General features: G+C 43.8%; 12 protein-coding genes across 12 annotated transcripts; 9 read left to right on the top strand and 3 right to left on the bottom strand.

The window, feature by feature from the left end:
- The first annotated feature begins 77 nt into the window (after window positions 1-77).
- LOC117135830 (alpha-1,3-mannosyl-glycoprotein 2-beta-N-acetylglucosaminyltransferase) lies at window positions 78-3,252 on the top strand. Its single transcript, XM_033296340.1, has 7 exons — window positions 78-1,116; window positions 1,176-1,606; window positions 1,667-1,771; window positions 1,835-1,925; window positions 1,983-2,065; window positions 2,122-2,209; window positions 2,263-3,252. Exons 1-7 carry the CDS (start codon window positions 652-654, stop codon window positions 2,374-2,376), a joined length of 1,377 nt encoding a protein of 458 aa, XP_033152231.1. The 5' UTR covers window positions 78-651; the 3' UTR covers window positions 2,377-3,252.
- On the bottom strand, window positions 2,938-5,469 carry LOC117135832 (ventral anterior homeobox 1). Its single transcript, XM_033296342.1, has 3 exons — window positions 5,170-5,469; window positions 4,171-4,319; window positions 2,938-4,014 (listed from the first exon to the last, which is right to left on the bottom strand). Exons 1-3 carry the CDS (start codon window positions 5,405-5,407, stop codon window positions 3,265-3,267), a joined length of 1,137 nt encoding a protein of 378 aa, XP_033152233.1. The 5' UTR covers window positions 5,408-5,469; the 3' UTR covers window positions 2,938-3,264.
- Window positions 5,470-10,526: 5,057 nt separating this feature from the next.
- Window positions 10,527-11,095, top strand: LOC117137248. The gene is made up of 3 exons (XM_033298609.1): window positions 10,527-10,724; window positions 10,791-10,834; window positions 10,894-11,095. The coding sequence occupies exons 1-3, from the start codon at window positions 10,631-10,633 to the stop codon at window positions 11,071-11,073; spliced, it is 318 nt and encodes a 105-aa protein (XP_033154500.1). The 5' UTR covers window positions 10,527-10,630; the 3' UTR covers window positions 11,074-11,095.
- Window positions 11,096-11,286: 191 nt separating this feature from the next.
- On the top strand, window positions 11,287-12,271 carry LOC117137245 (trypsin 3A1). The gene has a single exon (XM_033298606.1). It carries the CDS (start codon window positions 11,306-11,308, stop codon window positions 12,107-12,109), a length of 804 nt encoding a protein of 267 aa, XP_033154497.1. The 5' UTR covers window positions 11,287-11,305; the 3' UTR covers window positions 12,110-12,271.
- Window positions 12,272-12,439: 168 nt separating this feature from the next.
- On the top strand, window positions 12,440-13,294 carry LOC117137246 (cuticle protein 8). Its single transcript, XM_033298607.1, has 3 exons — window positions 12,440-12,561; window positions 12,626-12,982; window positions 13,056-13,294. Exons 1-3 carry the CDS (start codon window positions 12,541-12,543, stop codon window positions 13,236-13,238), a joined length of 561 nt encoding a protein of 186 aa, XP_033154498.1. The 5' UTR covers window positions 12,440-12,540; the 3' UTR covers window positions 13,239-13,294.
- Window positions 13,295-13,396: 102 nt separating this feature from the next.
- LOC117137247 (general odorant-binding protein 57d) lies at window positions 13,397-14,200 on the top strand. The gene is made up of 2 exons (XM_033298608.1): window positions 13,397-13,596; window positions 13,650-14,200. Exons 1-2 carry the CDS (start codon window positions 13,504-13,506, stop codon window positions 13,983-13,985), a joined length of 429 nt encoding a protein of 142 aa, XP_033154499.1. The 5' UTR covers window positions 13,397-13,503; the 3' UTR covers window positions 13,986-14,200.
- Window positions 14,201-14,333: 133 nt separating this feature from the next.
- LOC117137639 (general odorant-binding protein 57e) lies at window positions 14,334-14,809 on the top strand. Its single transcript, XM_033299172.1, has 2 exons — window positions 14,334-14,390; window positions 14,456-14,809. Exons 1-2 carry the CDS (start codon window positions 14,334-14,336, stop codon window positions 14,807-14,809), a joined length of 411 nt encoding a protein of 136 aa, XP_033155063.1.
- A 172-nt stretch (window positions 14,810-14,981) lies between these two features.
- On the top strand, window positions 14,982-15,966 carry LOC117136706 (gram-negative bacteria-binding protein 3). The gene has a single exon (XM_033297725.1). It carries the CDS (start codon window positions 15,012-15,014, stop codon window positions 15,384-15,386), a length of 375 nt encoding a protein of 124 aa, XP_033153616.1. The 5' UTR covers window positions 14,982-15,011; the 3' UTR covers window positions 15,387-15,966.
- A 5,706-nt stretch (window positions 15,967-21,672) lies between these two features.
- On the top strand, window positions 21,673-22,674 carry LOC117137780 (synaptic defective enhancer 1). The gene is made up of 5 exons (XM_033299405.1): window positions 21,673-21,846; window positions 21,902-21,931; window positions 22,113-22,187; window positions 22,366-22,434; window positions 22,503-22,674. The coding sequence occupies exons 1-5, from the start codon at window positions 21,751-21,753 to the stop codon at window positions 22,575-22,577; spliced, it is 345 nt and encodes a 114-aa protein (XP_033155296.1). The 5' UTR covers window positions 21,673-21,750; the 3' UTR covers window positions 22,578-22,674.
- Window positions 22,675-22,870: 196 nt separating this feature from the next.
- On the top strand, window positions 22,871-23,309 carry LOC117137781. Its single transcript, XM_033299406.1, has one exon. It carries the CDS (start codon window positions 22,924-22,926, stop codon window positions 23,239-23,241), a length of 318 nt encoding a protein of 105 aa, XP_033155297.1. The 5' UTR covers window positions 22,871-22,923; the 3' UTR covers window positions 23,242-23,309.
- A 408-nt stretch (window positions 23,310-23,717) lies between these two features.
- Window positions 23,718-25,533, bottom strand: LOC117137779 (bleomycin hydrolase). Its single transcript, XM_033299404.1, has 2 exons — window positions 24,837-25,533; window positions 23,718-24,779 (listed from the first exon to the last, which is right to left on the bottom strand). The coding sequence occupies exons 1-2, from the start codon at window positions 25,428-25,430 to the stop codon at window positions 23,892-23,894; spliced, it is 1,482 nt and encodes a 493-aa protein (XP_033155295.1). The 5' UTR covers window positions 25,431-25,533; the 3' UTR covers window positions 23,718-23,891.
- Window positions 25,534-26,531: 998 nt separating this feature from the next.
- On the bottom strand, window positions 26,532-27,428 carry LOC117137595. The gene is made up of 2 exons (XM_033299106.1): window positions 27,319-27,428; window positions 26,532-27,259 (listed from the first exon to the last, which is right to left on the bottom strand). Exons 1-2 carry the CDS (start codon window positions 27,383-27,385, stop codon window positions 26,586-26,588), a joined length of 741 nt encoding a protein of 246 aa, XP_033154997.1. The 5' UTR covers window positions 27,386-27,428; the 3' UTR covers window positions 26,532-26,585.
- Window positions 27,429-27,790: the final 362 nt, after the last annotated feature.

Below are 27,790 nucleotides of genomic sequence, written 5' to 3'. Positions count from 1 at the left end.
GGGAGTCCCCCTACTAAAGATTTTGGCGTGTCGCGTTAGTGCGTTATTTCACTCTTCACCGATAGTATCGCGCGGAGGACCACAGTTGCCCCATCTCTAAAACGCTGGCGTTTCACGAAATGGTTTACATTTTGAATTTAAACAAATTACGACCAAACACGTAACCACTGGTTGTCAGTGGACGCTGGACGAGGCAGCGCGGCAATCGAACTCGTCACTCCAACCGGCGAACAAGTCAATCGAGCTTCCAGTGCAGCCGCTGAACGTGTGAAACATCCACAATTCGATTTGCACACACAGATTCGATCCGAATCCAAATCCGAATATCCGAGAATCGGCGAAATCTGCCAGCTTGGCGGCCGCTGGTGTGTGACGTGTGATCGGCGACAGCTAGTCATACATATTCAGTAGATGCCGAGGCATCCGGCTGGGCCCGTGCCCGATGCTGGACACGCTTTTTGGACACGGCTGCTCGACACGGGTGCTCGGCTGTAGAAGAAGGGCCGGCCGAGGGCTTCCAATCCCACCGAATCCGTATCCAAAACCGATCGCCAATGCCGCTGCAGCGCTAGCGACGCACTGCAGCAGACGCCCACCACCAGCAGCACCAGCTCCATCAGCACCCACACCCACCAATTTCCCCCCAAGAAGATGCGAACGCGCAAGGTGCTGTTGGTAATTGGCTTTCTGGTTACGTGGACCTATGCCACCTACTATCTGCTGTTGCGCCAAACGGGCATCCACACGAGCCGGCATCAGTCGCTTCAGGCCTACAAGCTCAACTCGCAGGTCCGCGATGCCAATCTGCAGAGCCATCATCTGGCCAAGAACGTGTTTGAGTTCGTCAAGCTCAAGTACTTGGAGAAGCAACCACCGCCGGTGGCCTCCACGCCGCAGATCAGCATAGTTGCCGCCGAAATATCGGCGGAGCTGCCGGAGCAGCATGTGGCCAAGGCGGCAACGGCGCGCATTCCAACGAAAACATATCTGGCCAATGGCGAGCCCGTGTTTCCCGTCGTGGTCTTCGCCTGCAATCGGGTGTCGGTGAAGAAGTGCATCGACAACTTGGTTCAGTACAGGCCCAGCGTGGAGCAGTTCCCCATTATTGTGTCACAGGTAGGGATCCATAGGAGCTCCCTAATCTAAATCACTCTCATACTTATGCTCTACCACAGGACTGCGGCGATGAGCCCACCAAGGAGGCGATCCTCTCGTACGGCAAGCAGGTCACGCTCATCGAGCAGCCTGATCTCAGCGACATCACCGTGCTGCCCAAGGAGAAGAAGTTTAAGGGCTACTACAAGATAGCCCGACACTACGGCTGGGCCCTGAACACCACCTTCGCCGTAGGCTTCGAGTTCGTCATAATCGTCGAGGATGATCTGAACGTGGCGCCCGACTTTTTCGAGTACTTCCTGGGCACGCACAAGCTGCTCAAACAGGACCCCAGCCTGTGGTGCGTGTCCGCGTGGAATGACAATGGCAAGGCTGCTGTCGTGGACGCCGCGCAGCCGGAGCTGCTCTACCGCACCGATTTCTTTCCCGGTCTCGGCTGGATGCTCACCAAAGATCTGTGGGCCGAGCTGTCGGTCAAATGGCCCAAATCGTGAGTGGGGCAATTATGCTGTTTGCCAGCCGATCGCTAATTGTCCATTAACTGTTCTAGCTTCTGGGATGATTGGATACGTCATCCCGCCCAGCGCAAAGATCGCGTGTGCATCAGGCCCGAAATATCGCGTACTCGCACGTTTGGAAAAATAGGCGTATCCAAGTAAGAGATAGCGAGCTATCAATAGAACGTGCCAGCTAATAATGATAATTTGTTGTTAAACAGCGGTTTGTTCTTCGATAAGTATCTGAAGCACATCAAACTGAGCGAGGACTTTGTGCAGTTTACAAAAATCAATATGAGCTACCTGCTGAAGGTAGGTACACACCCGTGCATTGTTGCTTCATTACACTAAAAACTATTTCATGTTCAGGACAATTACGATAACACGTTTCTGCGGCGCGTTTATACGTATCCCATTGTTACGTACGATGAGCTGCGGCGAAACCTGATCAGGTGAGTCTATATAATATAGAAAGTATGAACTCGATATAATTCCAATAATGTTACAGAATTGAAGGTCCAGTTCGCATTCAATACACCACTAGGGAGCAGTACAAGCGGACAACTAAGATGCTGGGTCTTATGGATGATTTCAAGGTAGGTCATTCAATCTCCTTGCTTGAAACTATAATTATTCGTAATCCTTATAGAGCGGTGTTCCCCGGACTGCCTACCATGGCATCGTCTCCTTCTACTACAACAAACGGCGCGTGCACCTGGCACCCAAAGCCAACTGGAAGGGTTACGAGCTCTCTTGGAGCTAACGACGCTAAGGACAGAGTACCGCCAGCTCCACCTCCATTACCACGCAGCTAGCTCCGCGTGCTTGCAATACCAAAAATAGCCCTATGAAATTTAATTTTTATTTGACCAATTAGCTAAGTTGTAACTATGGAATCTCCTCGAACAGTAGACGCTGTTCGCAGCCATCGCGTAGGCAGGAGTACTTGGAGCTAGCCCTGATTTCTGATAGAAAACGGAATTCGTCTGCTCCAGCCTCCTAGCCTACGGACCTACTGTTGGCGTAACAAAATCAAATCAAATGAGTCTCCACTATGTATAGTAGTCAACCGAACCGAACTGTGTGTGGCCAGAGCCAAAAGTGTTCCATTCTAGCACACAAGCCACACAAGCAACGCAATGAATTGTAAATAAGTCAGTGTCGTTCGCTTTTGTTACAGCTCTCTTTCTATCTCTCTCAATTTATCGTGTTAAATTGCAAATAGTTATAGCAATGGTTAAGTTATAGTATGCAGCGTGTAATCTCTAGCATTTAAGTTGATCCAACTAGAGTTCTAACGGCAACGGACGTGTAATATTTGTGATTTTTGATTGTTTAATTTACATTTATTAATTGTTGAGAGCCAGTCAGTAAACAATACCCGACCCACAATGTAACATAGAATAGCAATAACTAGCGCTAGTACTAGTACTAGAACCACAACGTAAACTAGACCAGTGCTGAGCCACCAGGGGTACGCCAGTAATCCCGGCCAGATCTGAAAGTGTGCCACTCTCAGCTAGTTGTAATGGAATCTACCCAGACAGGACACCTACTCTACTACCCCCTATGACTACCCTTTGTATGAGCATATTTTTGTGTGTATGAGAGACGTACGGAACATAAATTCTAAAGACAACCAATCGCCTTTTCACTCCGCAGCAGGTGGCTCCTCATCCTCGTCCAGATGCTCGCAGTCAATGTCGCTGCACTCGGACTCCGATTGCGTGGGTCTGCGGCTCCTCTGCGCCTGATTCAATCCATCGTGGCCGTAGGCTGTGGCTGTTCCAGCGACTGGAGTGCAGCGTTGCTGCAGAAAGTTGGCATTGGCATCCCCAAAGACGCGTTCCAGTTCGGCCAGCCCATTGGATGCGCCGCTTTCCGTTTCCGGCGGCAGCGTCGCGTACTTCATCTGCAGATAGCTCTCGTTCGTTGGCAGTGACGACGCGTAGTCCACGTAGTTGGCCGCATACGGCTTGCAGCGTTGGATGTAGCTGGCTGCAGGCACACCGCCCGCCGGCGGCTTGGCCACGCCAAAGGGCAGGGCGAAGTTCAAGGGTTGTCCGCGCGCCAGTATGGCATTACGGGCACTCTCCATCACACTGGGACCCGGCAACGGAGGCATTCCGCCGCTAGTCGCGTACGGACGCATGGATGAGCCGGTGGCCGCCGTTGCCGAGGCCATGGGTGCAGCGGCGCCACTGCCATTTAGCATAATGGACTGAATGGGCGTGGGACCCGTTGGCGTTTGGCTAAAGAGCCAGAGGCGATCACCAACCACCATGGGCCTGGCCAATCCCCCGATGCCCAGCTGGGCGTAATAGTGCGAGGCCAGCGTTTCCACGTCCGAGGTGTACTTGCGCTTCCATTTGGTGCGGCGGTTTTGGAACCAGATCTTGATCTGAAATTAATGTGAAACGAAATTTAAAATGTATCTCATAGATGCGACAGATTTCAGATGCTATTAAACTCTTTCAGATGGCATGGTAAACTTTTTTGGGTAGTAATTAAAGTATTGATACCTTGTAATGGATTTTTGATAGACTCAACCACTCACCTGCGTTTCTGTGAGCTGGAGCTGCTTGGCCAGTGCCGTTCGCTTGGCCACCGAGAGATACTTTCCCCTTTCAAACTCCGTTTCCAGTGCTTTGATTTGGGCTGCCGAGAAGGCGGTCCGCGGTCGCTTCTTGCGGTCATCACCAAGGCCTGCAATGGAATCAAAGTGGGAGATCGGAATCCAAATTAGACATTTATTGCTACCGACAGCGGGCAATCCTGCGCGCGGTGCCAACTATTTTCGCCTAATCGTAATTTGTCGATCCGTTGTTGGCACGGTTGTATGTACAATACCCCGTCGCAGCGCAAACCCCTTGCAAATTGCAAATCACACTGTTGCATTTCACTTAGCCAAGGCGTCTAATTGGCCATTTTGGCACACATTCTCTTGGCCGACCGAAAACAAATAGCCATATAAATTCCTTCTCTACGGGTGGAAGAATATCTCCTTTGAGATCGCCAGCGTTCTTTGTTCGCTTGTGACATCCGCATCATTAGTCGACTGCGTTGGCGGCGGTCGACGGAGATGTGGATATGGGATGGATGGCGTATTCCCTGTCACCCAGAAGCTAATTTCTGATCATTTGTTTCTTGATCGCACGGATGACAGATGAGATCATTCAGCCATAAGCACTCATTCGTTCAGGTGGGAAAATCATTGCATATTTACACACAATAATGAACGGCTGTGCTGAGCTCGTTATGGGTTATTCTTTTAGGAGGTAAATCATCTTTAAAAGACATTTTTCTGAATTTTACATTTCTATATTATACTGTATTATTAGAAAGATCCTTGATAATTCCTTGAACCTGGATAATTCTACACTTTAAAGCACTAAAGTCGGATGATTAGTTTAGTTTAGTATAAATCTATATATTTTGTGTTTAATATGAATCCATTTGAGCTTTAAGTTAAGTTTTTAGATCCCAAATCCAATTCCAGATACCAAAACTCTCATTCGTTGTAAAGCTTATACTCCGGCATATCGATCATACGCACCGTTTCCATCATCCGAGGCCAAATCGATATCACTTTTGCCGTCGTCCATGTTGTCATCCAAGCAACTCGATGTTGCCGGACTGGAAACCCGTGAAGCACCGAGACAATTGCCACCGCGACCACTTTCATCCTGCGCCGAGTCCTCAAAGGAAGTGGAGCTGCGCATTTCCGGCTTGGCCAGAATTTGCTCGATGGAGAAACTGTGTGGATAGCGACGCACTGCCGATTGCGAATTCATGTTGCCGCCGATTGGAGCGATATATATTTTGAAGATAATCCGGAGACAACAGCGCGCGTCGAGATCTTACGGAAAACTAATTTGAATACGCGGAGCATCCTGCTCACTGGCCGATTTTTCAAGATGATCGCCTGGCGGGGCGGAGCCTAAAATCACATATCTCTGCACCACGCACACCATATGTCCAAACAGAACGACAGAAAGGAACAGAAACATGTTATTCGATTTTCACTAAAGACGGCACACAAGTTCGTTTATTTTTAAAACATGTGTGAAATGTTTGGGAGGAGGGCGTGGCTCACGTTCAACGCCGTCTTCTGGGTTTTCGAAATTGTTTTTGTCGCCTTGCTCGTGATTAAAAGTCATAATTTTTGGCTAATTGTCTACAAGTAGCGCTATTTAATATTTCGATGGCTTGCTAAATATATTTAATACGTTTGCCAACATATTTCATCCATTTGATTAATGAGCGGCGAGCAATTTCTTTGACTGGATTTGTTTTTAGTGCATTGGTGTGCAGGCACGTGTCCTCCTTTGGGTTAATTCATATTTCTTTAAACAATGGAGCATTCAAAACATTTTAAAAAAAAGTGTGTAAAATATATTATTTTTTGTAGTTTTTTTTTGGAATTTTAAAAATCTTGTTAACCAAGTATTATAATGCCATTATTATATGTGATTATATCTCAATGCTTAATTTGGTTCTATTAGCTTGAAAAACTTTTTTTAAGTTTATATTCTATTCAATTTAAATCTGAATAATTTTGAAACACAATATTTTTAATCGCAACTCAATTGTTGATCTTTTAGAACATTTTCTTTACAGATATTTCATATTAATTCTTTCTATTTCTGATATTAACACATATTCCTTTGAATCCCAATCCCAAGCCCCCTGTAAAAGTTTCATAAATTCGAAATTATGAACACATTATTCAGACAGAATGGAAAATGGAAAAGGGGCACTCAGGATCCGAATGGAGGGGAGGATCTGAGAAATTAGCCGGCGGCCTGGCTGACACTAGATTCCAATTGGCCAGCAGCCAAATCCACGACATCTACTGGGCTACAGGGTGCCCATTCCTGGACCCGGATGCCCCATGATAACGTCTTCATTATTCAGGCGCGATTTGAACAAAATATCTGAAAACACGTTAATTAGTCGCCGAGATGGCAGAGCAAAAAAGGGGAATGGGGAAGGGGAAGGGGAAGGGCGTGGACGAATCGCAGGGCATCCATTTAGCCGGCCGGGCTGTCAGTTTGATTTAATTTAATGAGAATTCTGGCGGGGATTCGGATTCGGTTGCGGATGCGGGGGGATCTAGATCTGCTTATGAGGCCGCATGCCCGAGTGTCGCGGGCACTCAAATCAAAATGACAACTTAATTTTCATAATTGCGCTTAATGAATATTCGACTATTGCTTGCCATATTTCAAATTCCACTGCCAAACAGAATGCAGACTTTGTTTCGACTTCGTCATTTTCGAGTATTTACCAATTTGTTGGCTACTTTATAAGCTATCTATCTATGGGTATCTATGGAATCAAATTCAAGACATTTGTAACTAACCGAACATCTGAACATCTTTATAAATGGATATTGTATCTTGGAAATAGGACTGTTTTGGCTAAGGTTCCTTAATGAATCAGAGAAATCTGAGGAAGGAAACGAACTTAAAGATATGCTTAAGTATTATTATAAGATTCTCAGCATGACATATTTTGCATGCCTTTAACAACTTTGCACTGCCTCTGGAATTTCGAATCAATTAAGGATCTTTTGACCCTTAGGTCGGCTATTGCGTAAGACGACAACGACCATAACCTTAGGCTAACCAGATCATTTTGTTTGGGACTCGCATTTAAGACTAAATGGAGCGCAGTCGCGTCAGAATTTAATTAATAACCGAGCATGCATCTTCATTATAAATCATCACTTCTCGAGTGTTTGTCAGGCGCACGCAGCATAAATCACGGCCGGAGTTGCACTGGCAGTCGCGTGGAACAGTCCGTCCTCCGGCCAGAATTTCGATGTTTTTTGTGCCCTCTTTTTGTCATCGCATCCAGCTAATGATGCATCAAGTCCTGCAGGGTGTTAGCTACATCTAACTGCGGCCTCGCTGCCACATCGATCATTGGGCTGCTCCGGACTAACATCTGTATCTGTATCTGTATCTGGATCGGGGATCGGTGACACTCCCACGCCATTGACTCTCGGATATTCGTGTGGTTTCCGATTACGCCGAAGGTGAAGTTGGAACTCCTTCTGCGGGCGAGCATTGAACTCCTTGGGAAACTGTATCCTGATTGATTCGTTGGGCTGTCTATTTGTTTGCCTCGCGGCTAATTTGTGTGAAGAACTATTAGAGCTGGTTAAGGATATATGATACCATGATTAAGTAAATAGATACTTTGTAGAACAGATTGAAGATAGAAAGTATTAAGAAGGCATTCAATCAGGTGGTATAAATATGTTTCCTTTATGAGTAAAGTACAATTGCCTTTTAAGCAGCATGTATTATTAAATGAAAACGACTTAAACTTACAACATTTTTGGATCATCCGTTAATGCGGAAATTAAGTGCAGATTGCATTATCCTGTCAAAAGACCGCCATAAATATCGGTGATGAATTTTGGCCTCTCCACCCATTTTATGCTGTTAATTTCATTCATAAAACTGCCGCGGGCAACCAGAAAACCAGCCTACGCCTTATAAACTGACAGATATAAATAATAATTAAGAAAAAAACGGGAGAGAATGAACTGCATATTATTAATTTAATGTGCGCTCGTTTCGAATTCGGAGTTCGTGGATGGGAAGTGGGCTCCCAGCTCCCAATGCTTGGTGCACTTTTCTGGGAAACATGCTTGGGGAGGAGCTCGAGGAGTAAAAGGCGTCATTCCGTCATTCCGTGCGGTGTTTATGTTGCAGGCGAGCAGACAAGACTCATAAATTACAACCAATTATCAAATTAGATTTTTACAAAACATGCAGCTTAAATCATATAGGAGTGTTTCGCTTTTTTACGACACAATCAAACAGATTCCGTTGGCTCTTCTCGGATTTCCCTGCTTGTTTTTTATTCGTGTTTTTTGGTTTTTATTTCTCGGATCAAATGGTGAATCAATTCGGATTCATGGGCTGCTGATGGAGGCAATTAAAGGAAAAGCTGTGCAATCGGAAAAATTAGCAGACAATGCGAGCCCTGACAACTACGCGCAATTAATTTGGTGTAATTACTCAGGACTGAGTGACAGATCTGGAGACTGGATGCATCTGTATCTTCTGCCTTTATGTGTATGCTCCAGTGTGCGGAGTGCGCTGTGTTGCCACCTCAACGCATCGATGGGATTCTCCTCGATCTCCAACAATTGCGGCGGCATTTTAACGAGCCAAATGGGCCGGCGAGAAGTTTCCCTCCTCGAGTGGCGGAAAATTGCGCCCCATCCCAGTGGGATAGGGGTGCAGATCCTCTAGTGACTCTACTAATTGACATCGGCAGTCTGGCCTGTGATATCAAACAGTTTCACGCACAAATTGAAACTGATAATTGTGGCGGGCAGATTTATGGGCCTAAGTGATGAGCATATGTTTTAATTAATTTCCAAGAAGTTACTGCCAAGTATATAAAATAAAAGTATAAAATCTAAGATCAGTTTCCATAGCCAGGTAATGCCGCTGTTTGACGTCCATACATGATACATGGGGTATATACGATACATTTTGAAGGTAATTATGACAAATGTCTAACCCGAACATGAGCCCTCCTAATGCCACATAATAACACAAACATTCTATGTGGCGATACCGAGGGGGGACACCATCTTTCCAGTTTTTTTTTTGTGGCCACATCTGCATGACATTTTTTTGCTGTTGTCTTGTTTGGGGCTCGCGACATTTTCTCGAGACGCCGCCATCCGAGGGAGATTAATGCGGTGAGGAAAATCATAAATTAATTAGAAGAGCGCTCTAGTCGAACCTGGAGTGAAATCGCTATCTTTCGTGATGCAGATGGAGATGGAGATGCCTATTGCTGACATTTAGCGGCAATTTATTGTCATTAGGGGAGCTGGAGATGGTCGCTGTAGGAGATGGTGGGTCGAAATGAACTACAGGTGTTGGCACAGAATCGCTTAATTAGCCTTTATTATTAGCTACGATGTGGCAACTAAGTGGCCAAATGTGGGAGAAGGAACTATCGCATGCGGAGCCCCAACTCCTACAACTTACTTCCTGTTTTGAAAGTTGGCGCCTAATGCCGACGTTTAGGGACAATTAGCGACACGCCTTTTGGCGCCAGCCAGCATGGAATTCTGAATGGTTTTTTTTTTTGGGGGGGAAATCTACGTATATGAGTGCCTCTAATCCGAATGAGAGCCAGGATGAGCTGAGGGGTCAGGTTCAGTGCATTCCACACTGTCGACAGTGTGTCGCGACTTCAGCATCCTGGCGACGGGATCCTGGAATGCAGAGAGGATCCAAGGATCATTCAGCAAGTGGGGAGGGTTTCTTACGAAGAATTACCTCTTAGAAAGAAAAGTCACAAGAAATCATTTACCTATCCAATTGGAAACTTCGACCGAAATATGAATATAAAGTATTCCCTCGAATGAGTTACATTTAATTTAAAACATGGAAGTAAAGAATTCATTTTCTCTCCAACAAATGAGTTGAATAAAATTTATAAAATTAATATAAATAAGTCAAATCAGTCAACAAAATATTTCCTGAGAGGGTTAAGATTGTTATGTGTGAACGTATTTATATTATATAGACATTCAAAAACAAAACTTGCATATTAATGATTCTTTATTTTATAAGTATATATAAATATAAATAAAAAGCCTGGTTTTTGTCTCTTATTATTAAATTTAAAAAAATGTAAACATAGATTTAAAATAAGGGTTCGTTTTCCAACTCTGTGAATTGAATTTAGGAATTTTATTCCGAAAAGCAGCATTAAATGTCTACAGAATTTGTTTGTAAACTCTACAAATTTCCTTCATGTGAATTGTCTCCATATTCTAAGGTTTCGGTCACCGCTAATAGTCTAGCAGGGCTTTCCACCCGATGGCTAACGTAATGTGTTACTCTCGTACCCTGTGGTACGCCTGGTCACACTGTTGTTAATGGGTGTAATCTATCTCAGCTGTTTTACCTTGACTTTGTTTACAATTTTCGAGTTTATTAACATTTAAACAAAGTTTAACCATAAATAAAATGGCCTCTGCAACCAGTTCAAGTGCTCGGCATTTATTCGACGAGTCCAAGAAGCGCTTGTGTGCCCGCGTGGGTGAAAATGCAAATAATTTGGGTGAGTAAATATGAGTATATCTCAGTAAAATCGATATGAACTCTATTCTTTTGTTGCGTTCAATAGGTTCTGTGGCCCGACAGGTAGTCCGAGGTTCCAAGAGCAATGAGGTAAGCTAGGACTTATTTTCCTTGAATAATGCATACTAATGTGTCAGTTCCGCACACAGATCATGCACCAAACCCTGAAGAACTTCACCCAAGTGGACGTGGTCTCGGATTACAGCCACCAGAATCTGCAGAAGATGACGCTGATCCTGCAGCACGTAGGCTACCAGTACGATGTGATGCAGGACAGTGTCAACCACTTGGATTACCTCAAGGAGCAGGTGACGGCCATGGAAAGATGATTGGAAGAGCAAAAGCCTAGACACTAGCAGCCCCATTGACCTCCGCCGTATGTTTAGTTTTCTCCAAGCCATCTATCCATAAATATCTATAAATCGCGAAAGATAGTCCCAGAAGGTCAGGGGCCACCAAAAGAGTTGGGTCCGCCGATAAGATAAGCCGTGTGTCTTGGAGTTCCCTTATAAAAGACCTGAACCACAGTGATTTCCATCACAGTTGGCAATCAAAGTGAAAATGACGAGCTTGGACTTGAGACTGGCAGTAGCGCTCTGTCTAATCTGGACGACGGCTGCCCAGAACTCCACGGATGGCGGACAGGATGGCCGCATTGTCGGCGGCTGGGAAACGCACATCACCTTTTTTCCGCACCAAGTATCCCTGCAGTTGGGCACTCGGCATGCATGCGGTGGAACCATCATTTCGCCCACCATCATCTTGACTGCTGCTCACTGTGTGCTGGAGTACAGCAAACCGCAATATTACGTGATTCGAGCCGGATCCAGCGATTGGACGAAGGGCGGCAGCTATATTAGCGTCAAACAGATCATTCCTCATCCCAAGTTCCATGAACCAACGAGGATGAACAATGACATTGCCATTGTTCAGCTGCAGCAACCCCTTGTCTATAGTCAGGATATACGACCCATAAGCTTGGCCACCAATAAGGACATCATTATGTCGACCGCACAGCTTTTTGTAAGCGGCTGGGGCAGCACGTCGATCTCACAAATGCAGCCGGAAAAGCGTCTTCGCTACACAGTTGTCCATCTAAGAGATCAGAATCAGTGCGCCAGAAACTATTTTGGAGCTGGCACCGTGACCAACACCATGTTCTGCGCGGGAACTCAGGTGGGAGGAAGAGATAGCTGCCAGGGAGATTCGGGCGGTCCACTTGTCACATCTATAGATGGCCAGCTAAAGCTCTACGGCATTGTGTCCTGGGGATTTGGATGCGCAAACGCCATGTTTCCTGGAATTTACACTAAAATTTCCGCCTATGACGACTGGATAGCGCAGACAATTGAGGAGCTGGTCTAGCCTAATTTTAAACTATATTACTACATAGAAATAATAGTCAAAACCACTGCTAAGTTTAAGTTATAACGTATAACATATATACTAATACCAAATCTAATTTATAAGATCTTTCACCTCTGTAAATGAACTTTATTAAACGCTAATAACTTGCTAATTTCAAGTTCAGATGACTAACCAAAAACATAGAATGTTACTTATCGAAAAACAATTTGTTAATTCCACTTTAATGTCAAATTACCTTGTTTATGAATGCAAAATGTAAAACAAGTTTCGGATTCGTGGATTAGCCGATCGTAGTGGCATATAAAATGCGCATCTCGGCACCTCAAATACCAGTTTTTGGCTCTTACGAACTGCGAATTCCGAAGTGTTGTCCAAGTCACCGCCAGTTACCAATCGCAACTTGAGTAGAGAGGCAACACAATCCAGCAATGAAGCAGTTTATAGTTTTGGTAAGTGAGCGACTACATCAGATGTTACTCAACTTCATACAACTCTTCCTGTCTGCATGTCAAGGTCGTTTGTTTGCTGGCAGTCGCTGCGGCCGATGTTTCCCATCTGGTCACCCCGGAACCGAAGGTTCCAGCAAGTCCGTATGTGTTTAGCTACCAGGCTGGCCGCGCTCCCGGCCATGTGGACCGCCAGCATACCGAGGTGTCCGATGGATCGGGTGTGATCCGCGGAGCTTTCTCCTATGTGGACCCAAAGAACCAGGTGCGCACCGTGCAGTATGTGGCGGACGAGCACGGCTTCCATCCCCAGCTGAGCCACAAACTGGAGGACAGCGCCGCCGTCCAGGCAGCCAAGCAAAGGCACTTCGCGGCCTACAATCGGATTGCGCAAGAGCATGCCAACCATACACCAGGCCAAGTTGTGAGTGTGCCGTGCACAGGTGTGGCCCCAAATTGTAATTTGTAATGATGCATTGTCTTCCACAACTTTGTAGGCACTAGCTAATGCCCCCCATGCCAGCGCCGCCGTTGCACATGCCACCCAGAAGCACCTGAGCGCCTTCGAGCGGATCGCTGCCGAGCACGCGGCCATTGGACGGCAACAGGAGGCACAGCGTCTGGCACTGGCCGCCCAGTCCGAGCATGGAGAGATCGAAGATGGACAGTACCATCCGTAGGAGGTGCAGTTCGCTGAATGATGTGAAAATAAACGAGTAGCTTCCAGAAAAATCAAGATTATTAGTTTATTTTGTGATCAGCTAAAGTGAGTGGGGGAAATAGTCTAGTTAATTATTTTGTATTATACTATTTGTTATAATCAGATAGCTTACTTTCAATGAATATTTTTCTTTTGTGTTTAAATGTTAAGCGATTTATTTAAATAGATTTTTATGGGTTCATCATGACAGTAAAATAAGATTCTAGTTTAGAATTTAGTTTCCTATGGTATCTTCAACTAGTTTGATGCCCGGAAAAATGTATCTGAGACTCGTACCGCATCTGGCTTGTATTATTTTTATTTTGGAAATTCAGTTTGTAAGTTCAAAACTTTATTCTTAACGCAACTTAATATAAGACTACCCTTCCAGAGAATTTCCGAGTCTAACTCTCCGTGCCCCCATAATGAAGGAATAGACGAAGATATAGCTGAAGCAATTCTAAGTGACTGGCCTGCAAATGTGGATTTGAGTAGCGTAAAAAGGTCACACAAGTGTTATGTGACCTGCATTCTGTATTATTACAATATTGTGAGCTACTCTGGTGAGATATCTCTGGACAAGTACTACGATACTGGGGTCATTGATGAGCTTGCGGTGGCACCCAAAATCAATCGATGCCGATATGAGTCTAGAATGGAAACAGATTATTGTAGCCGAATTTTCGCTATATTCAATTGCTTAAGGCAAGAAATATTAGCGAACTAATAAAAAAACACTTTAAACCGCACGATAGTTCTTTTATTATTTTGTGATCACAGCAGAATTTAATCTTTAAGATATATAACATATATGTGTGGAGTTCGGAGTGAGAATTCATGGACTCCCTAAAATTCAAAAGAATCCATAAAATTAATATACATCCGGTTCTCTCTTTGTTTTCAATTGTTTATATTATTAATTAATAAGTCACATATCAAATTAAAAAGGGTAATTTAAATCGCTGAATGTGTGTGCAATTAAAAATGTGATTATCCATTATATTGAAATTTAATTGCTCGAATTGGGTTTGTTATAAGTACATGATACGATGGATTCTCTAGGAATATAGCAAGTATGTTGGACCGACTAACACTATATTTATTGCTACATTTTCTGTGCGCAAATGTTCTTGTAAGGTTTATTTATATATTTATAAGGTTAACTTAAAACATACATATGTTTATATCCTTGTGAAGGCTGACTCTTCAGTATTTAATCCGTGTGTTTCGCAAAATGAGTTATCGGAATCTGAGGCCAACCAAGTGATGGAGAAATGGCCAGATCCGCCCATCGATCGGGCTTACAAGTGCTTTCTAACGTGCGTCCTTATGGATCTGGGCCTGATTGATGAACGGGGTAATGTGCAGATCGACAAGTACATGAAATCCGGAGTGGTGGACTGGCAATGGGTGGCAATAGAGTTGGTAACGTGCCGCATTGAATTCAGCGACGAAATGGATCTGTGCGAGCTTTCATATGGAATCTTTAACTGCTTCAAGGATGTGAAGCTTGCGGCCGAGAAGAATGTTTCAACTAGTAATGGGAAATAGATTCATTATAAGTATTTCATTATATTTGAATAAAATTATTAATATGTATACTGAGCAAATATTCAAACATAATACAAAAGTTCCGATTACTTTGAGCTTTCGTTTGCCGCGTAAGTTGATAAGCGTTTGAAGGCAGGTCCGCTCCTCGAGTTTAGTTCTGTTCGGAGGTCCGATAACGCAACACGTTCCATTTCGATTCGTGATGGCACCATTTCCTCTGTGCCTGCTGCTCCTGGTGATGGCGACTGGCTTTGGCCACGCTTACGAGGCACCTGCGGCTCAGGTGCGCGTGTTCTATCCCCGGGGATTCGAGGTCTCCATTCCGGATGCGGAGGGTATCTCGCTGTTTGCCTTCCATGGCAAGCTAAACGAGGAGTTTGACGGCCTGGAGGCGGGGCAATGGTCAAGGGATATTCCGAAAGCCAAGCGGGGACGCTGGACATTCCGAGATCACAGGACACAGCTCAACCATGGCGACACCCTGTACTTCTGGACTTACGTTGTAAACAACGGGCTGGGCTATAGACAGGATGAAGGTGCTCATGTGGTCACCAGTTACGACAATCAACATATATAGGGTCATCTCTCAAGCAATCACGGGATCGGAGCCAAGCTTAAAGCTCGTCTTGAACCTTTGTTTATGGAGCGTACTTTCCATGCTAATCCGCTCTTCTGGCTCCCAGCTAATCTGCGTTCTAAAATAATAATAATAATACACCAAATCAAAATGTATGACACGACATGTATGTACATATGTGTTCATTAGTTATCATCAACTTCAAGCTAACATTTATCGCTTTTTTTAAAACGACCAAGTAAGATGTAATCAAGTCAATTGATATTTAAATCAAAGTAATGTAAATTCATATTTTATCCACTCTGCGCTTTTCATTGTGGCTGTGACGTATTTAATTATTTTCGTTAGTAAAAACACTTTTATCCCATGCAAATTTATGCACTTTTAAACGCTGTAATTAATCATAAATAAAATGCGAGGCCTTAATGGGCAAATGGAACGCAGGGCACACAGCAATGCGATGGTCTGAAAATTGCGTAAAATGAAGCTCGCTCTCAAACCAACCGATATAATTTGCTTTATGCACTGTCCGCAATTCACGTCCTCCAATACGATGGTGGTCAAAATAATAGGTATAATCAGGTATAATTGGTTACAAATAAGATGTTCAATCTAAGGAACTGTTCTAATTGAACGATTGTTTCTGAAGCACCTTAATATTTATAATATTACCTTTTCTTAAAACTTGCCACACTGAATATGTTATTATATATTCATAATTTATGCTACCTTGAATTTAATTTAAAGTGCTCCACTATTATTTCAACGGCAGCTGTAAGTACATCCATACGTACTTATAGCCACCCAAACACATACTCGCACTTGCACTCACGCACGGTAGACGAGGGGGCACAAAGTTGCGAAGGATTCACAAGGCAAATTGATGAAGTTTTAGTTGCGGCAACTTCGCTACGTGATGTGTGCGTTACCAGACACAGACGCACTGTCCACGGACCACGCCCCCTCGCGCCACGCCTTCTTTTCGGGTCCTGTTCCTACGATGTCTCCCCAATGTCGTACGGGATGGCATGGCATGGTATGGGGGTCCTTTGTGCCCGTTCGTTAACTTTTTCTAGCTCCCGCTCCCGCCTCGTTGCGGTGGCTTTTTTGCAAGGCAACAACAAAGCAATAGCAAATGCAATTACAACGCAACGAGCACACATTTTTTGCACTCACTGTGCGCCGAGTTGAGAGTTTGGAGCCACGCTAAATTGGTCTGGCAAATGCTTTTTGAACACCCCGGCCACGCCCATCGCCCATAGCCACTCGCCCATACGCCCCTTTTTTTCCGCAACCCCGGTACCTTTATAATTTTCTGTCTTCCTGAACATTGCGTAGCAGCCGTTAAACGCTCTATTGGCGCCTTGTTCTATGGTTTGCTCCCTTCTTTTTTTCGGTAGCTAAAATGGCAAAAACAAAAAAGAAAATGAATTTCGAGCTGGTAATTTACAGTGGCACAAAACTTTAAATGGTTTTCGAAAGTGTCCAAGTTATACTGATTGAAAATAAATTAATACAATAAGCAGGCAATTTTTTTTACCTTTGGTGCAGTCAAAAACTAGATTTTCTAAACAAAAAATGTCCATATTACAAATAGTCAGATTTTCTAGACTTAATTTTTAACCATTTTTCTGATTTTTTCATCAAAATTTGCCAAAAAAAATTAAAAATTTTGAATGTTCAAATTTGGGTGTCAATTTACTAGAAAAGTGATTGCGAGTTTAATGAGGAACACGTTTAAGATATGGACCATAAAATCGCTTGTTTTGGCCAAAAATGTCGAAAAATTATTGTTACGACCATGGCGAATGGTCATAACTTGGCCAAAATGCATCAAACACCTAAAAGAATGACTTTATTTCGCAGCTAATGATGCAAACTAACGATCTATATCACAATCTGGACGAATTTAAAAAATCAAATTTTGGCCATTTTTCGCATTTTTTATAAGGGGTAACATCATCAAAATTTGAAAAATGGTCAAAAATTTAAATGTTCAAATTTTGATGCCATTTGATTAGGAATGTGTTTGCGAGTTCAAAAAGGTATAACATTCAAAATTTGGGCCATAAAATCGCTTGTTTTGGCCAAAAATGTCGAAAAATGAGTGTTACGACCATGGCGAATGGTCATAACTTGGCCAAAATGCGTCAAACACCTAAAAGAATGACTTTATTTCGCAGCTAATGATCCAAACTAACGATATATATCACAATCTGGACTAATTTCAAAAATCAAATTTTGGCCATTTTTCGCATTTTTTATAAGGGGTAACATCATCAAAATTTGCAAAAAATGGTCAAAAATTCAAATGTTCAAAATTGGATGCCAATTGATTAGCAATGTGATTGAGAGTTCAACAAGGTATAACATTCAAGATTTGAACCATAAAATCGTCTTTTTTGGATAATATTGTGATTTTTTGTGCTGAAAATCCGGATTTCGGATACGGGGAATGCGCAACCATGGCTATAAAAATGCATCTTGGAATAATAGGCATCAATGTTTTCTACTACATTTAGATAGGCAGTAGAGTGAATTCTGTTGAAAACATAAGGCTGAAAATGCTAAACTACATGAGTGCAAAGTAAATAATTGTTTTAATCAATTCATTAGTTATGACTGCTGTCGCCATTCCTTTTCGCATCGAAAGAGGTATGAATGGGGAGCTGGAGTTCGATCCATTATCATCGCAAGGTGCTCCTAAGGAAGCCTGTTACACACGTTTCCCCGCTTAATGCCCGACACGTCCCAGGCTTTGGGGCGTGCTAAGCTTTCTGTCCGCTCCGCTGGCTGCCAATACTCGTCCGCGTACATACATATGCATGTATTTCTTGCAGTGTTTGCTGGGGCATGGCAGTGTCATAAATATTCTTTGCCGCTGCTTTATTCCTTGCCCCGACAACGACAACGATGACGACTACGAGAAAGCAGTTTATCAATAATGCAAAACATCCCAGCTGGGAAGGGGTTGTGGGTGAATCGGTGGCCAACTCCTGGGTCCCCATTTGGTTACCTTTCACTGGGAGAAAAGTTCATACACAAAACTTAAAAAAAAACCTTAAAATACAAAAAGTTTTCGTTGCTAGTTCACAAACTCAAATAGTATTTGATTCGAAAACACTTATAAATATATACAAAGTAAACAGAAATAAGTGCCACTCTGAAAATAAAACACTGCTGAAATGGTTATACGCCATTTTTATCTTTTATGATGTATCACTTTATTGGAGCTAATAAATATCTATTTTATATAGTCGACTCCAGGACAATTTCTCATCCAGTGTAGTTGTTGGCACTGGGATTGCCCAGCGAAGCGGCATAAGCTGCTTGGGCAACATCCCTAAAGCTCCTCGGCCTTCGATGCCATTCCGATGCAGAGTAGTCCCCAGTGACAGCGGCAATAGAGAGCTGGAGGAGCTGGAGGAACCACCAGGAGCAGGAGGCAAGAGGCAAGGAGCTTGGAACTGATGGAGCTGGAGGAGCTGCACTCGCTCCCACTGTGCATGTTTGTCGATTTGACTACGATTGCGGAAACGTATACAGTTCGTTGATCATTATCCGGTTCGTGATGCCCTCGTTTGCCGGCGACGTGATGCAGCTTTCCGTAGTTGAACTGCCCCTATTGAAGTTATTACCCAGTCGGTTTGCTGCGCGAGGGCATGGGCATGGGCATGGTCAGGGCACGGGTATCGGGATCTGGTTATTTGGCGAATATGCATCGACAACTAAAACACATTTCACCGGCACTCCCGGCGCGTCTGGTTTATGTTTTGCATTAGCGCAATGCCTCCACTTGGGCCGGGCACTTTGTCAATTGGGGCAGTGGGGCATTAATTTCACTGGCTACTTATAGCGCATTAAATGGCGGCATTCAGATCTATGGGCTCCTAATGGTCCGGCTGGTAATTGAATTTTTCATTCCTCTTAATGCCATTTAAGTGGCTAGTGAAAAGCTTTCGAATATCTACATATTTTTTCGTCTCTATTTGTGTACATTTGAGGGAAATTGAATGTAATTCAATTGTGTACATTGTTGAGCACATACGAAACAATTAGTAATATTTATCTTTAAAATATTGTTTCATTACTAATCCATATTCACAACCCATTATCGAGATCTCTCCATATCCCTCGCTGACAATTACTGACAACTGGAAAATTAGTCACTGCAGTGAAATTTGGCAACATGGGCACTTCCTGTGTAGCATTTAGCTTCGGTTTGAAATCAATATTCGCAACTCAAAACGGGCGAGCATTTCAAATCGCGATGACAGCTGACAGCGAGGCGAAGAAGCTGCTGCTCAAAATCAAATTAGAGCAAATGCGAAGTACTTGAAGGAAATGCGCTGCAAGCACAGGAAACCGGAAGAGGGAAGAACAAGAGCAGCGCCAGAAGAAGTGGGTTGCATGGGGAGCGGTGGGGTCACCCGCAGGCGGAGGCAAAAGGTAAAATCAAATAACAAAACCTGATTGAATTGAAACTGAGGTAAGCTGCCGAGCGAACTGATTTATTGATTTTCAAGCAGCATTTTCAGCTTGGCTTTGCAAATTGAATAAAGTGAAATTTTAGGCGCCTCTATTTCTCCCTGCACTCAATATTGTTCTATATGTACATATAGTATAGTTTTCCCTCGCTGTCACACACTTGTAACTTGAGTGCGACAAATCGCATTTACTTGGATTGTTCTGCTTTAATAAACATATTGGCTTACAGCTAATTTTAAATTGTGTAAAATGAGCATTTTCGCTTTGTACATTCTGATATAAAACCCATCATGAATGGAAATAGTGTTTTTATGAACTTTTTGATCGCTTTCATATGCATTTGGCGAGATCTGGTTGCTTTAGGCGCATCAAACATTTTATTTACAGCAAATTTACGCATTTTGGACTTTCGAACGTGGCATTTTTTATGTTTTTCGTATTTTTGTCGTTTGTTGTTTGCGTTTGGCGTTGAGTAGCGGAAATAGTAAAAGTTTTCTAATGAGAAAAGTTTCCTCACAGACAAAGAGAGGAAGCGCCGGCGACAGAGAAAGAAATATCTTGAGGGAGTGAGATGGCAGGCGGGCGAGAGGGAGAGAGCAAGCAGAAGTGCTGCAGGAGAAACAGAGATGGAACGACATCCTTGTTCGTGGTGTATTTAATCAGTCGCCTTGTCGCTGCTGTTTCTGTCTCCTTCGCACACTCAAAAAATAATTTAAATACATTTTGAAATTAAACAAAAATTCAACTGTAGACTGTAGAGGTATAGGAAACTTTAAATATATGTATATAGTTACCTCTTAAAACCAGTAAACGTTTCATAACTTCCATTATAGCCAAGCTTACCTGTTTTCTATGAGTGCACTCCTTTTTCTTCCTTCGAAGGATGTGCGAGTGTTCACATCAAAAACTAAACACGTCAAAGTAAGCAACGGAAATGAGAAAAAAGTGCGCTTATTTATTTTTGTACTTTCTTTTCGACCCAACCCCACCCCCCTCTTCACCACCGCCCCCTGTTGACAGTTTTTTGCGTTGTCGCCTGCACTTCTGTTTGCCTTGACGAAGGAGCGAGCGAGAGGGAGGCGGAGTGGGACAAGGACAGCGAGATCCCAGCGGCGACATCAAAGCGCGTTATAATTCCGAATTATGCAAAGCTTAGCAAACGTGGACGCATTGTGGCGTTTACAAGCGGAAATAATGAAAAATAGCGCGAGACGCGGCGTCATTTGTCGCCTTCGCGTGGGCGAAAAGATAGGGGCGTGGCCAAGCGGAAGCGGCAGCAGATTGTTGCATAACGTTGTAATGGCAACAATACCGGAACACGGAGATTGCAGCTGTAAACCGAATTCGCTGTAACACCTTGACTACTTGCAATCTAAAAGCTGCACTGAGAAAAACATGGACAAGTACCAGATGACAAATCTACCACAAACACTTAGATTTTACTTAATTCACAGATACTTTAATTAAAGATACTTAAAAACCAATGCTCCATTTTAAACTTAAAATCAAAAATTCATATTATTATATTTTATTTATTCTCTCGGTCGAATAGAATTATTTGATCATGCTATCGTTTTAAGTTTCCCACTCAAGCGGCAACTTTGTCTGCTTCGCGATGTATCTGCAAGATGCATCTTGGCCAATAATTATTTAATACGCTATTAACGTGTTTTTGTCTATCGCCTGCCATGTATCGGCCACAACTTTACAAGATTCTGGATAGCGTTTTTAACAAGGCAATTAAATGTTGCTCCCAGTGGATTTATGGGGTATATAAAGAAGTCGAACTTGCAGCAAACGTACAGCAAAAGCCAAACGAATTGTACGGGTCATTTTCAAGCATTTTAGTGAGCCGTAAGAACGTGACAGCTCGGAAATGAAGCTATTCTGCGTTGTTTTGGTTATTTACGTTGTGGCTCTGACCCTCTCCGGAGTCGATGGACGTGGTGGGGGCACCACAAACGGAGTGGAGGTAGGATTCGGTGGTTTAGTGACCTATCAACGGGCTTAATCGTCTCTCCTTGCAGGAACCAAAGTTCGTCGGTTTGTTCAGACGGGTGAGTACACAAAGAATGGGTCAAACTGAAAGCCAGTGATTGCTAAGACTATTGGCCCCAAAAACCAAACTAAAGGCGCCAGAACAGATGAAGCAACTAGATGCCCAGGAGGCACTACACTGGCGGCGCATTCACAATTTAGCACTCCTAATGCAAAATTATGTTAAATGCCTACTTCTAGGCAAGGCGCCATGTCCCCGCAATGAAGTCCGCCCTTCTTCACGGCAACGAGCCGCCTCCACCTCCGAAATTCCGAGTAAGAACTTAGATACATTTAGTAATTATACATCAAACTAGGAAATGTAAAAAAGCAAATTGTAATGCGGTCGTATATGGAAATTCTAAAGGGCTTCTCATTGTGTGAACGTATTTAGATATACACCTTAGTTAGAGCACTGTCATATATTAATACTAAATTGGCGAAATATTTCCAGTCCCGTCGTGATGCATTGGAGGACAACCTCGTGGCCAATGATGATCCTCCACCACCTCCGCAGTTCAGAGTAAGTATAGACCACTGCTCGAAATAGTTGAAGCGATCTTGAACCCATTACTATTCCTCCATCCTCAGCAACGACGTCAGGTTCCACCCGGAATGCCACCCCCGCCGGACGGCCTTCCACCACCACCCCAGTTCCTCCTCTAAAGTAACTTGAATGTAAAGCATAAAGTTGGGCGTTTGTGCATGTATTTGGGAACCACATCGAAGCTAATAAATGTAGTTTGAAGCATTCCAAAAAGTACCACTCCCGAATTTCCTTAAGCCATTCACCATAAACCATAGGTTGTAATTTTCTGCGAAATTCATCGGGCTAATCACCTTGTGCAGCTGCTCTGGGGTTAATGGGTCCATAATCCTGTGGCAGGTAGAGAAGAAAACCTGTTCTACCTGTACCATCCCATCTATTGCTCCTATTTAAGGTGAGTCCGTGCTCTTCGGAAATCAGTTTACATTTGCCAACAGATCGTACAAGACACACACACTCTTTGAGATGAAGTTCGTGGCCATTCTTCTGCTGAGCAGCCTCACCATTGCGATGGTTTTGGCATTTCCTGATAACGACGATAAAAATGTTCTTGTGCCAGTTGATATGCAGCATGTCGCTCCACTGGCCGCAGCAGCAGATCCCCCAACGTCGGCAGACCAAGTCTCTAACAGCATACGCGGGCCACGTCATCTGCTGAGCAAGTTGTTCCAGCCCAAGACCGTGGTGGTGCAGCCAGTGATTGTGGAGCAGGTGGCTCCAAGGCAGTATCCCGGATACGCACAGCCCTATCCGTACTACAACCAGGGCGGACGCTACTGGTAGATATTAAGCAGCTATTTGTAACAGAATTTAATAAAATAAAGACGCCTGGCCTTTAAGTCAAAGATTAATTTTGTTGTTCTTTATTTTGTGCGACGGCGAATTCCTTAGAGTAGCAAATCCCTTAAGTTGAGAACAGTCGCCGTCTTGCTGGCCACGCCAACAACTCTCGTCGAGAACTCCCTAATGCCTAATTAGTCATGCCGGGCACGTAGGAGCGATTCCCGAAAAACTTAGTGAAGGTCGCGCGTCGGTGACGATGACAACAACTGCCACAAAGGACACAACGTTGCAGGATTTTTAAATAATTTTATACAAGCGATTGGCGGCTGGCACAAGAGTTCGCAGGAAACTCAAAAATGGGACACTTTAAACGAGATTGTAGTCAATTGTTCACTACTTATGTTAATTCAGCAATTACTAAAACTATTTTCAACAAGCAACAAAACTGCTGTACTCTTAGTTACAAAAAAAGTAAAAGGGTAAAGGGTATGGGAAAACGTTTCCATTTTTACTTAAAAACCTCGGGGCTTAAAGAAATGTTCAGCAATCTGTTATAATATTTCTAATTATAGTAAATAGTAAATGAATTTTTTAATACAAGCTAATGGTCACTTCTTATGAAAGATTTGTTTTTGGTTTTGAACAATGATTTAATTAAGTAGTGCGCCCATGGGATCCCAAGCAGGCAGTTCCTTCCATTTGGGTATCCTTGCGGCATGTAAAACACCCGGTGGAACAAATTTTTCATGGACCACAATCTCAAAGGCGTACTCCCTTAACCATTCGGCGTCCAATTTGTTATCCGCTGGTTTGACGGACTTCTTCTTTAATGCCTCCGTATCCCTTTCGTCCGTATCCTGTTCAGTAGGACCTCCGGTGGCTGAGGACTCGCCCATTGTGGAAGCATTTATGAAGCGAAACTGTACGGGCTGCTTCAAGGTGTCCAATCCAACGGATGTAAGCAGTAGGGCTGAATCCCGTCGGGATGCCCGGTAGTCAAGTCTCTCTGCTTTGGTGAGCGACTCGCCCACCTTAAAGCCAAATAGCAAATCAAATTGATGCGATCTTAGGCTAAATGCACCGGACTTCGAACTGAATGCCCTACGAATGTCGCAGGCCATCCAAACGTGTTTATCACCTTCCAGAGAATTCACCATGATCTGCATTATGACGTCCATTGATTGATTATTATACCTATGAGGTTTGCCGCCCATCATATTCGAGCTGTTGGTGACCTGGTAGTTGCTATGGTAGCTGGATGAGATTCGCGGATCGTGACCCAGACAGACAAACGCGTCTAGATTCACCTTACATCCTATCATAGCTTCGTAGAAATGGACCGCTGTCAAATCATTCAGGCACTGGTAACGCTTTTTGTTGTCGTAGAAGGACCAGGTGAAAACCTTGGGAGGTTCACCAAGGCAGATGCATATTACCTTGAAGAGATGCGGAATCATTTCTTGAATGAGATCGGGCAGATGGCAGCCATTCCCATTAAAGGTGAACTGGGCATGCAGCATGCAGGCATATTCACGGAGCTGTAGGTGAAGGGAATATATATGTATATAATATTCAGTACAATACAAAATACAAACCTTACTCCTCAGTATGACGTTCATTTTTGTAGTTCGCTGAGTGGATGGGAGGTAGCACTTCTTGGGCATAACTCCGTACTTCTTGACCAGGTTAACGAACATTTGCCAGTTGCCGCCATCTGGCACTGGGTTCTTCAATAAATTGCGAAAGCAGTGCCCATCAAGCGGTTCGCATCGCATTAGAAGATCAGCGACCGTCCACAGGAAGTAGTTGCATCGCTCCAACTTGTGCCAGAAAAACAAATGTGCGGCGGAGAGTTCAAAGTCCAGTGGAAGCGGAAACTTTTTGTCCATCTCCTGGCACAGCAAGTCCAGGCCCGTGCAAATCCATCCAGGACCTCCGGCAGTGGCCTTGCCCTGCCTGCTCAACTCTATCCAGGTTTTCACTCCCGACGAATCGGAGCGCAAGTCCGCCTCGGATCGCAGGCATACAGTGATGGGATCTTGAGCGGTGCACACATTCTGGGCCAGACGATTCAACGAAGACCCGTAAAAGGCGGAGTACCACGTGGAGCACTGCGTTTCGGTCAACAAAAAGCTCATTTTTGTATCTTGACGAGTGATCTTATTCCGAATATCCCAAGTGGTTGGCATTAGAAAGCGCAGGAATAGACACTATAAATTTAGACCTATATTTCGGTCCGAATTCGTTTCGTCTATTTATTGCAATTAATTTAAAAGAAAATCAGTTGTCAAGCGCAACGTGTACGGGCAATTGTTCACTTACAATCGATTATTTATCAATCAATACAGGCTCGATTAAAAAAACACCCATCTCTAGAAAAGATGCTCGCGCGTTTTTTCTTCACATAATTTGAATATCATTCAAATTTTGCTTTTAAGTTTCACCATAAAAATAAAGTCATTAAGATTATTAAAATTTCACCCTTCTCCGGATCCAGCTACAATGGACAACAAGGACACAGATAAGATACAAGTTCTATATCAACCTTACACATTCTGAACGAATGCCCAGAAGCCGCCCAAAACGGCCACGCCCACACTTTTGAAATATGTTTTGATATTTATTTTTATATTTTTATTAGTCTTGTAAATTTATATCGATTTGCCAAAAAAATCGACTAGTCGAATAAATTTGGCGCAGTCACTACAACGAGTTTATTATTTAATTTAATTTCAAATTTCGACTTAGAAATACAAAATAAGCAGAAATTTCGTTTTGCCACCCCTAATTCAATTAAGAGCATTTTTCATAAACAAGCAAATGTATACAACAATGCAATTAGACAATTTGTGGCTGACAAAAGATCAAGGCCATTAATTAAGAATTTATTAAGTTTGCTTGGGAAAAATGAGAGCGTCGTATTTACCAAGGTTCGTTGGGAAATTCCCTCATTAAAATACCAAGAACTGTTCATAAACACCGCCGCCAGCTCGGTAATTGTATTCCAATCGCCACACGCCCCTACAAACCAAGTCTGTTCGGCGATACTAAGCATTAGATTTAGCCGCCCCTAAGCTGCCGATACGGTGAGTTTCCCGCTAATCAATCACATTTGCTGGGCGGCATTTCCCATTAATTGACCCAGCCACACACACGCTTGTGGCCTCAGGTGGGTCAAATGGGAAGATTATGCCCAAAAACGGGGTCTGTTGTACTTGGATTACACACTAGAACAGTAGCTTCAAGCACATCTTAGCTTGTAAACATAGATTAGAATTAAAGTCAAGACAATTGCTGCAAAGGCGCTTTATTTCGAGCGACTCGTGTACGATTACACTTGGCTTCTAATAGAAAATATTGCCCAGGGAATCCTGAAGATCTCTTTGAATATCAGCCATCGTTTTCTGGAGATTGGCGTGCACCTCATGCTGGATACGATCGGCATAGTTCTTTGCCTCCGCCTCTAATTTATCACGATTGTTGAAGGATTCGCGATCGCCCAGAAAGGTGCGTCCACCTGTCTTGGCAATCACCGTGTGATCGGCCAGTTCGATGACAATATCTCCATTGGAGTACTCCACCTGAGCCGGTTGTCCGTTGATGGTGACAGTTTCCTTTTCGGTAACCCCTTTTGCTTTTGGCTGGAATGTATAAACCTGGCCGTGATCGTTGAGTTCGATGGCACCATTTATGATCCGAATACTGCGTCCATTGCTGTTCATGTAACTTCCATGACTCGCATCTCCAACAATGAAGCTATGTCCATCGCCCTGAATTACGCTGGATCCCGAGCCACCGTTGATGATAACATTGTTATAGCTCCCACCGTGGTGGTCATAATCCTGCGAGCTGTCATCTTCGCTGGAGTGGGCGTCCGTGATGATCCTGCGCCCATCGGATCCTATCAAAACTGTTTTGCCATCGGGTCCGCGAATGATTTGCCCGGCTCCGTTTGATAGGAAGGTGTTTCCGTTGTTCTGAAGAATCGTCTGGTCCTCATTTCGCTGTATATTCGCAGCTATAAAAGTACAATTTATATTTTCTATCTGCACATACAAAGTATCTCTATATAATCACCGCTAGACAGAGAGGCGATGCCGGCCAGCAGGCCCAGTAGAATCCAAGCTCCAGTGTTCGAGCCCATTTTGCATTGACTATGCCAATACCAAGTGCGGTGCCAGCTATTTATACTGCGATACTACACCATCAAATATCGGCTCATCGCGCTAGTCGTTCTATATACTCTATAAGATCGGTGTGACAGTGACTCTCGCGCAATAACAGATAAGACGGAGGAGGTCAGCGGTGCAGTCTACCGGGAATTGCCACCGACGGGTTTGTTTTGTTTACTTGCCGTTGAGCAACAGAGGCACTTAGTCACTTCGTCCGGCTTGCCAATTTACTCTCGATTTAGACGGATCGAGAGAGTGGGAACTGTGTCAAATCAAGAACGCTTTTTAGCCAGGCCAAAAGTACGCAGATATGCCATAGAAACTGAAAAGTTGTGTGCGCTGCGATTGGCAGCGTACTGAAAAAAATATTATAAAAC

This window comes from Drosophila mauritiana, chromosome 2R, assembly GCF_004382145.1.
Source record: "Drosophila mauritiana strain mau12 chromosome 2R, ASM438214v1, whole genome shotgun sequence".
Lineage (NCBI taxonomy): Eukaryota > Metazoa > Arthropoda > Insecta > Diptera > Drosophilidae > Drosophila > Drosophila mauritiana.
This window is presented reverse-complemented; position numbering and strand designations above follow the sequence as displayed.

Excerpts from the sequence above, each read along its gene's own strand:
- LOC117135830 (XM_033296340.1), top strand. The coding sequence starts at position 652 with ATGCGAACGCGCAAGGTGCTGTTGGTAATTGGCTTTCTGGTTACGTGG. Across the intron at positions 1,117-1,175 it reads TCCCCATTATTGTGTCACAG|GACTGCGGCGATGAGCCCAC; the intron begins GTAGGGATCCAT and ends GCTCTACCACAG. Across the intron at positions 1,926-1,982 it reads ATATGAGCTACCTGCTGAAG|GACAATTACGATAACACGTT; the intron begins GTAGGTACACAC and ends TTTCATGTTCAG.
- LOC117135832 (XM_033296342.1), bottom strand. The coding sequence starts at position 5,407 with ATGAATTCGCAATCGGCAGTGCGTCGCTATCCACACAGTTTCTCCATC. Across the intron at positions 4,320-5,169 it reads GGCCTCGGATGATGGAAACG|GCCTTGGTGATGACCGCAAG; the intron begins GTGCGTATGATC and ends ATTCCATTGCAG. Across the intron at positions 4,015-4,170 it reads TCCAGCTCACAGAAACGCAG|ATCAAGATCTGGTTCCAAAA; the intron begins GTGAGTGGTTGA and ends CATTAATTTCAG.
- LOC117137248 (XM_033298609.1), top strand. The coding sequence starts at position 10,631 with ATGGCCTCTGCAACCAGTTCAAGTGCTCGGCATTTATTCGACGAGTCC. Across the intron at positions 10,725-10,790 it reads TGAAAATGCAAATAATTTGG|GTTCTGTGGCCCGACAGGTA; the intron begins GTGAGTAAATAT and ends TGCGTTCAATAG. Across the intron at positions 10,835-10,893 it reads GAGGTTCCAAGAGCAATGAG|ATCATGCACCAAACCCTGAA; the intron begins GTAAGCTAGGAC and ends TTCCGCACACAG.
- LOC117137245 (XM_033298606.1), top strand. The coding sequence starts at position 11,306 with ATGACGAGCTTGGACTTGAGACTGGCAGTAGCGCTCTGTCTAATCTGG.
- LOC117137246 (XM_033298607.1), top strand. The coding sequence starts at position 12,541 with ATGAAGCAGTTTATAGTTTTG. Across the intron at positions 12,562-12,625 it reads TGAAGCAGTTTATAGTTTTG|GTCGTTTGTTTGCTGGCAGT; the intron begins GTAAGTGAGCGA and ends CTGCATGTCAAG. Across the intron at positions 12,983-13,055 it reads ACCATACACCAGGCCAAGTT|GCACTAGCTAATGCCCCCCA; the intron begins GTGAGTGTGCCG and ends ACAACTTTGTAG.
- LOC117137247 (XM_033298608.1), top strand. The coding sequence starts at position 13,504 with ATGGTATCTTCAACTAGTTTGATGCCCGGAAAAATGTATCTGAGACTC. Across the intron at positions 13,597-13,649 it reads TTATTTTGGAAATTCAGTTT|AGAATTTCCGAGTCTAACTC; the intron begins GTAAGTTCAAAA and ends CTACCCTTCCAG.
- LOC117137639 (XM_033299172.1), top strand. The coding sequence starts at position 14,334 with ATGTTGGACCGACTAACACTATATTTATTGCTACATTTTCTGTGCGCA. Across the intron at positions 14,391-14,455 it reads TTCTGTGCGCAAATGTTCTT|GCTGACTCTTCAGTATTTAA; the intron begins GTAAGGTTTATT and ends ATCCTTGTGAAG.
- LOC117136706 (XM_033297725.1), top strand. The coding sequence starts at position 15,012 with ATGGCACCATTTCCTCTGTGCCTGCTGCTCCTGGTGATGGCGACTGGC.
- LOC117137780 (XM_033299405.1), top strand. The coding sequence starts at position 21,751 with ATGAAGCTATTCTGCGTTGTTTTGGTTATTTACGTTGTGGCTCTGACC. Across the intron at positions 21,847-21,901 it reads GCACCACAAACGGAGTGGAG|GAACCAAAGTTCGTCGGTTT; the intron begins GTAGGATTCGGT and ends CTCTCCTTGCAG. Across the intron at positions 22,188-22,365 it reads CTCCACCTCCGAAATTCCGA|TCCCGTCGTGATGCATTGGA; the intron begins GTAAGAACTTAG and ends AAATATTTCCAG.
- LOC117137781 (XM_033299406.1), top strand. The coding sequence starts at position 22,924 with ATGAAGTTCGTGGCCATTCTTCTGCTGAGCAGCCTCACCATTGCGATG.
- LOC117137779 (XM_033299404.1), bottom strand. The coding sequence starts at position 25,430 with ATGCCAACCACTTGGGATATTCGGAATAAGATCACTCGTCAAGATACA. Across the intron at positions 24,780-24,836 it reads ACGTCATACTGAGGAGTAAG|CTCCGTGAATATGCCTGCAT; the intron begins GTTTGTATTTTG and ends CTTCACCTACAG.
- LOC117137595 (XM_033299106.1), bottom strand. The coding sequence starts at position 27,385 with ATGGGCTCGAACACTGGAGCTTGGATTCTACTGGGCCTGCTGGCCGGC. Across the intron at positions 27,260-27,318 it reads CATCGCCTCTCTGTCTAGCG|CTGCGAATATACAGCGAAAT; the intron begins GTGATTATATAG and ends GTACTTTTATAG.